The sequence below is a fragment of the Ichthyophthirius multifiliis genome, assembly GCF_000220395.1.
Source record: "Ichthyophthirius multifiliis unplaced genomic scaffold scaff_1120509250845, whole genome shotgun sequence".
In the NCBI taxonomy this organism is placed as follows: Eukaryota; Ciliophora; class Oligohymenophorea; order Hymenostomatida; genus Ichthyophthirius; species Ichthyophthirius multifiliis.
The window spans coordinates 258,625-266,411 of record NW_004086444.1 but is presented as its reverse complement, the minus strand read 5'-3'; the positions used below and the strand labels follow the sequence as shown (position 1 = coordinate 266,411).

General features: G+C 13.8%; 1 protein-coding gene across 1 annotated transcript, besides 10 other annotated features; it reads right to left on the bottom strand. All coding sequences in view use genetic code 6, as the record gives it.

The window, feature by feature from the left end:
- Window positions 1-164: 164 nt before the first annotated feature.
- Window positions 165-214: a microsatellite.
- Window positions 215-1,173: 959 nt separating this feature from the next.
- Window positions 1,174-1,262: a microsatellite.
- Window positions 1,194-1,272: a microsatellite.
- Window positions 1,206-1,280: a microsatellite.
- Window positions 1,281-1,416: 136 nt separating this feature from the next.
- Window positions 1,417-1,449: a microsatellite.
- Window positions 1,450-1,885: 436 nt separating this feature from the next.
- Window positions 1,886-2,003: a microsatellite.
- Window positions 1,989-4,748, bottom strand: IMG5_100600 (hypothetical protein; the record flags this gene model as incomplete). The annotated part of the gene is made up of 7 exons (XM_004035347.1): window positions 1,989-2,025; window positions 2,626-3,019; window positions 3,118-3,579; window positions 3,633-4,021; window positions 4,069-4,103; window positions 4,212-4,375; window positions 4,550-4,748. The coding sequence occupies 7 exons, from the start codon at window positions 4,746-4,748 to the stop codon at window positions 1,989-1,991; spliced, it is 1,680 nt and encodes a 559-aa protein (XP_004035395.1).
- Window positions 4,574-4,604: a microsatellite.
- A 375-nt stretch (window positions 4,749-5,123) lies between the features above and the next one.
- Window positions 5,124-5,168: a microsatellite.
- Window positions 5,169-6,527: 1,359 nt separating this feature from the next.
- Window positions 6,528-6,594: a microsatellite.
- A 1,186-nt stretch (window positions 6,595-7,780) lies between these two features.
- Window positions 7,781-7,787: part of a microsatellite that runs on past the window's edge.

The following is a 7,787-nucleotide window of genomic DNA, read 5'->3' as shown; positions in this document are numbered from 1 at the left end:
CAATTTTGTTTTTTATCTTTTTTTTCTTTATTTACACTTTACTTTAGTTAAGTCTATATGTTTTTTATTTACTTTTTTTATATGCGTATCTTGGTTACTCATCTTATTTTATAATCTTATTATTTTTTATTGCTACTGATTTATTACCAATTTTAAATTGCTATTTTTATTTTTTATATATATATATTTATTTTATTTTATTTTATTTTATTTTTTATACAAAATTAAATTTATTATTTTATTAGCTTTAAGATTAATTTGTTATTTGTCTTACTGGTTAACATTATTTTATATTAATTGAATTGCCATTTATTTCAACTAATTAAGGAAATTTTGAAATTTTGGGTTGAGGAAAAAGTCTAATATTACTATTTTTAGAAAGCTCCTTAGCTTATTATAATAATGGTTTTTATTTATTTTCTTAATAATGCTTTGAAATTTAATTTTATCTGTTTTAATCATAATATTTTTACCTAGTTTACTTTTTTATTTTATATTTTTTATTATTTTATAAACTAAAATATCTATTACCACTGAATTTTGGCTCTTATACAAATTATAATTTACTAATTTTTTAAGATTACTTAAATTTTCTTTTCTAAAAAAAAATATATTAGTTTAATAAATTAAAAATGAAAAAAAATTAAAAATTTATTCTCCATTTTATATTTTTTTTTAAAAAAAAAATACTTTTTATCACTGGAAAAGCTTGTATCATTTATAATTCTTACAGTTTATTTTGCCGATATTCTCGAACTATTACTTCTATTTAATATTGATTTTTCATTATTATTTGAATATGATGATTAATTTGTAAGTTTTCTAGTACTTTTTTAAGAAATGCTTTTTTTGATTGATTTATTATATTTTTATGATTAATTTGGAGTATAAACTTTTTTTATAAAATAATTTATTTTGTTTAAATTCTATTATTTATGTTTTATATAAAACATATAAAAAATACCTTTTTATACCATTTTAATATTTTCTTCTGTTGAAAATTTCGGTATTGAAAGATTTTATTTTTATTTTGGTTATCTAACTAGTTTTGGAAAATTATTATTTTTATCTTTTTAAAATACTATTTAAGGAATAAATGATGTTGATTTATAATTATATTATTTATTTAATATTAAATTATTCTTTTATTATAGTTATATTTTTTTAGGACCCATTTTTTTTTTTTAATTATTTTTTTATTTAATTTTTATTATAAATATTTTATTATTATTATTTAATATAATTTCTTTTATTTAATTTTTATTTTAATTTGATATAATAATAATAGAGTAATAAATATAAAATAAAAATTATATATACATCTTTTATTATATGTTTATTTTAATAAATGTACAATTTTAAGAAGTTCTTTTCTAGTTAAAAATCAAATAAATAAGTATGATATTCTTTTTTATTATTTTTTTATTAAACAATTTTTTCTTTTAAACACAAGTTTTCTATAAAATACATTTCTTTTCCTTTAATTATTACATTTATAAATAACGATTCTAAAATTATTAAAAGGAAAATACTTTTCAAATTCTTTAGCTTTATCAAAATTAAGAATAAAAATATCATTTTCATTATATAAAAATTAAAATGTTTCCTATTAAGTCGATTATTCTTAAAAAGTATTTTTTTTAGATAATTGAGGAATTTATGATGTACTCTTATTTTATAAAAAAGAACTAAAATCTTATTATTCTAGATTATTTTTCTTGATTTCAGAATTAATTCTATTTGAACTTTCATTTTTAGAATTCGGAGTTACTTAAAACTAGGGAAAAATAATTCTTTATTTGATAAAAACATTATTTTATAAATAATCTAAAGAAAATGCATCATCTAAATGTTAAATTTTAAGCAAATTTTAATCATTAATTTAATTATTATTATTATTATTATTATTATTATTATTATTATTATTATTATTATTTATATCATTATTATTAATATTATTTTTATCATTTTTATTATTATTTTTATCATCATTATTTATTATTTTTTTTATTTAATTTATTTTTTCTTCAAAATATATATTTTTTTCTTAATTTACTTCTTATTAATGATTACGTTTTTCATATTCTTCAATTGTATTATTATCTTTATTGCTTTATTTTTATTTCAAAATACTTTGAATATCTTAAAATTTAACCGATTTATTTATACTAAATTACTCTTCTTAATTATATTTTTAACTATTTTATTTTTTATAATTTTTTTGTTATTAAGTTGCTCCTTAATTTTTATCTTTTTTATAAATGCTGTTTATTTTTAATGTTTATTTAATTCTATTTAAACTCTTTTGAAAAATAAATTATTTCTATTAAAAATAATGTATTTTACTATTTTTATTCTTGATTTTATATTTATTCTTGATTTTTTTATTCTATATTCTAACTTTATTAATCAATTTCATAATAATAATCTAAATCTAAATCTGATTATTAAGAATCAAAATCTTTTTTAAAAAAAAGGATAAATATTTAATATAATTTTTTTTTTTTAAATAAAATTTATATATTTTTAATTTTTATTATTTAAAAAAGAAAAATAACCTGAATTATCTTCTTAAAAGTTATACTCTTTTTAATTTTTCGTATTAAAAAATAAAAGCTAAGCGACAGTAATAAATGTATTATCAGATTTTTTCCAAGTATTCCATGATTTAATTTATCTTTTTCTTTTAATATTATTCCTATTCTAAAAAAATAATTATTTTTAGTATAATAAGCTAATATTTTTTATCTATTTCTAACAAAATTTACATATTAACAGCTTTCTAAAGTATGCGAATAGCTCGAACATCCAACACATTAATGATCCATTCCTTAAATATTTTCATAGAGTTTAATATTATCTCTCATATAACAATATTATTCATAATCTTTTGGAAACTTTTTTATTATTTATAAAAAACTGCATTTTTCTAAAATAGCTAAACTAGTCACGTTTCCCGTTATGGCTGTAAATTCGCTTATTTTTTCAGTAAAAAAATTTATTTCATTAAATAAATCTCCTTTTGTCATTGTTTTTAATATTTAATTTTAATTTTTTCCACATTTTATATGTACTTTTTTAATTTTTTTTTTTTTTTAAATAAAGTAATAAATTTACCTTTACCTTTCATAATAAAATATAAATTTTTGCTTACATTATTTTATTTTAACAGTATTTCTTCTGGACCATATCTTTTTTCTTTCATTTACATAGATAATTCCATTAAAAACTAATTCGAAAAATGTAAATTTAGCATTTTTTTGCTTTTAAGTATTTATCCATATACATCTTAAAAAACTTCTTCTTTTAAAGATTAAGGCATGTTTAAAATTAATTAGGAACTTTATTCATTATCTTCCATTTATTCTTTATTTAAATATTCAAAATATTTTCGTACTTTTACTTATATTTCTTAATTTAAACACCTTTTTCTCATATAGGTATTTATAATTCCCATTTACTATTTAAGAATAAGTTTTTTTCTGCCCATTTGTTTAAGAATTTCCCCAATAGAATTCATTGCATAAGCAAATATAATACAACTTAAAAGAGTAGCGAAAATAACAAAAACCATTTCAACTTCAAATTTTATGTATTTTATTTTTATGTTTTTTGATAAATAATATTTTTACTTTAATTTTTAGGTATAATATCTCCATAACCTAATGTTATCATACTCACAACTGCCCAATACATACTTTGAATGTATATTTATTTGTTATTGTTTTCATTATAATGATCTTAGTATGTTTTACCTAACCAGGTTTCTTATTCTCCTTAGTTAAAACTATAAACACCAGCTTGATGCCAACAACAAGCTAGAAAGTGTGCAAAAATTAAAATAAAAATTATTATTTTTGAAAGCTCGTATATGTTTTGGATTTTTCCTTTGAACTAAAATCTCTCGTCGATTTCTCTTAAAATATTAAATATGTCTTAAACTTTTAATAATATAAATAAATCTGTATATAAATTATTTCTGTTTCCAATACAAAATAAAATAAATATTATTAAATCAAATCTATTTTTTACATTGTATTTTTTTTTAAAAAAAAAAAAAAAAAATACAAAAATCTTTCTTTTATGTAATTCATAAAAATTTGCTTTTTTTATGTTATTATAAGCCCTTTTCTATAAATAGCTTTTGTTATTTTTATTTTTAAAAAATAAATATTATATTTTATTAAAAATTGTATAAATTAAAATAAAACCTGTAAAAAAAGTAAGAAATATTTCAGCTCCAAAAGTAAAAATAGAAAGTTCTTAAATTAAAATAGTTAAAAAACCTAAATTTTATATTACAAAAGTATATTTGATAGGAACAAATATAATATTAAGAGTAATAATAAAGAAATTAAAAATAATCCAAATAATTCTTATAAAAGAGTTAGGCTTTATAATTGTTTAATCAGATAAAATAAAATCATATATTTTGAATTCTTCTATAAATTAAAAACAAATAAAAAACATTAATAAAATAGTAAAAAATATTACAAAATGTTATTTACTTTTTATAAAATTGAATAATCTATCAGTAAAATTTGGTAACTTTTATTTTATTTTATGTAAAAAAAAAAATATATATTTAGAAAAATAAATATTTACATTAATTATAAAGTATTTTTTAATAAAATAATATGAATAATCCGATGATTTATCATTTATAATTTTAAATTATTATATTCCCATTTCTCGAAATCTTAATGCGGAACTTAAGCCTCTAATTCTTCTTATAAATTTAGATACATATAAAAAAATAAAATTAAATTTATATTTGGTTTCTATAATACAATCTTTTCTTTTAAATAAGCTTGCTTTAAAAGTTAATCCTGGAAATATTCTTTTAGTTCTTATTTTTGTCTAAAATAATTCTTAATTAGAGTATTATGTATAAAAATTTTCATCTGTTATCATTTATAATTTTCTGATTAATCACTTATTTTAATATTTAAACAATTGTAATAAATTTTATTCCCTTTATTTTTTTAATTAAAAACGAAAATTAATAAAAATTATATTTATTAAAAAAAACAATTTAATTAGTATTAAAAAATAAACGATAATTTTTTTATTTTTTTTTATAACTAACTAATTATTTAAAAATAAAAAAAAAAGTTTATAATATTTATAATAAATATATTAAAATTAAATAAAAAATTAAATTTAAAAATATAATTTTTATTCAAATTTATAAAAAAAATATAAATTAATCATCTAATTTTTTATTCAAATGAGCTTTAATATTTATCGAACTTATCTAAAGAAACTAAAATGAAAATTTAATAATTAATATTAGCGTTTAATATAATTTTATTATTCATTTAAATTGAATTTTATAGATATAGTTTTAGTAATCTAATTATTGAAACTTTTTTAAATTTGCAATAATTTTTATAAAATTAAAATATTTGCTCTATTAGATTCTTAAGAAAATTTTAAATTAAATTATTTTTATATAGAGAAGTATTTTTTATTTTAGATGATACTTTTTTCTTTAGATTAATTATATTGTATTATTAAAAATTAGATATTCTTCGCCTTTTTTTAATAGTTAAAAAATAAAAATTTAATGTATTTTTTTTTTAACCTTTAAAAAAATCTGAACAAAAATTAAATTTTAATAATATAATACATTAAGATAATTATTTATATCTTTCCGTTTTAAAAATTTATATTTTAAAAATATTTTTGACACTTTTTTATAATAATTACTTATATTTCTTTTCTCATATAAGAAATAAGAATACTTTTTTTTAATTTAAAAACAATATTCTTTTTGTTAAATTCTTATACTAAATATTAAATAGTATTAAAAATATATGCAAATAGGCAGCATTAAATAAAGTTACAAATATAATATTATGTAAACAATATCTTAATATCCTAAAGTAATCATAATTATTACTACCCAATATATAGAATTTATGCATCATCGAAAATAATAATTATCTTATTATGTTTAATAATTAAGCATATAATAAAATAAAAATCTACAAAATTGAGATATAAATATATTAATGATTAGTAATTTTATTAAACCGCAAATAAATTATTTAATATTTTAATAATTAATGGTATTATTACTAAATAATCTTAAAGTAAATATCTTTTAAGTAATTTTTTTATTTTCTAATATTTATTTCATAATTACTATTCCCTTTGAAAAATATCATATATTTAAATTGATTATTATATCAACTAAAATTATATAATTAGTTATTTAATTTAATTAATATAAAAATTAAATATTTAAAATTTTATTCGATTCAAATTATATTTTTATAGGAAAATAAAACGAAGTTATATATAATTGATTTTAAGATTATAAAATTCCAAAATATTTTAAAATAGAAATTATGGAATAATGTTAAATATTTTAAATTTAAAAATTAATCTGAAAATATTTTAAACTTTAGTCAATTTCTTTAAAATATTTAAAAATTTTTGCTTAACAATTATTCAAAAATATAACAGATTTATCTTATCTTTAAAAATAATCTTTTAATTAAAAAAATTAATAATTTATGATATATATTTATAATTTATATATATATATATATATATATATATATATATATATATATATATATATATTAACAAAAGTCTAGATTTATATTTTATTAATAGTTCTTATAAATTTAATATTTTTTTTTTTTTAAATTTATTAATATTAGTAATGTTTTTTCTTTCAAATATAATTAAATCAATAATTTCACTTATATTTTGTATTTATATATTTTCTTCTTCTTTATTCATATAAATTGCTTTTTATTAAATTCTTTATTAATTACTTCTAAAAAATTAATTTTTCTGTCTAAATTAATATAAATTATTTATTCTTTGAAATTATAATTTTTATATTTATATTTCAAAGACTAGTTATACAAAATATATAATAATTTAATAATTCGGATTATATTAATTTTTATTGCTTATAGTTTATTTAATCAATATATGAATGACTTAAAATTAAAATAAAATTATAGTTCTATCAAATATAATATTTGAATGTGAATTATTTAAAAAATTCATAAAAATAAATATTATTTAATATAGAATAAGTTTATTTATAATTTAAATTAATTAATAATAATAATATTTAAAAAAAAATATATACATTTTTTATATTTAGAATATTATTACGACAATATTTTATCATTTTAAAAGAAAATTATAACAAATTGATATAAATTTAATTTAACAAATAATTTAAAATAAATATTAAAGTCATTATTATTTTTATGAAATAAAATTATTTATTTTAAATAGTTTGAAGAATTATATTAGTTTAAATTAAAAATTAATTAAAATAATAATTTAATTAATAATTTATTTAAAATTAAATATTAGTTAGTTATAATAAGTTTTTTCATTATTTTAATAAATATAATGATTAAATTTATTAAATTAAAACAAAATAAAGATAATAAAAATATTATTATATTAGTTTATAATAAAAAAAACAATTTTAATAGATTTTTTAAATGTATTTATAATAGTTAAATACATATTATTAATTTTTATATATTATTTATGATTATCAATGTTTAAATTAATAATAAATATATTATTTTTGTTTTTTGAAAAATTATACTTATTTATATAAATTTTAAATTCTTTTAAATAAAAACTACCTAATTATGTTTATGTATTTGTTATTAAACAATTTCATGTAATATAGATTCCCCAGTATATAATGTTAAATTCAAAAATATAATAATATAAATTAATTTTTTATATAAAAATAAATTTTACTTATTTTATTTTTAATAAAAGATAATATTAAT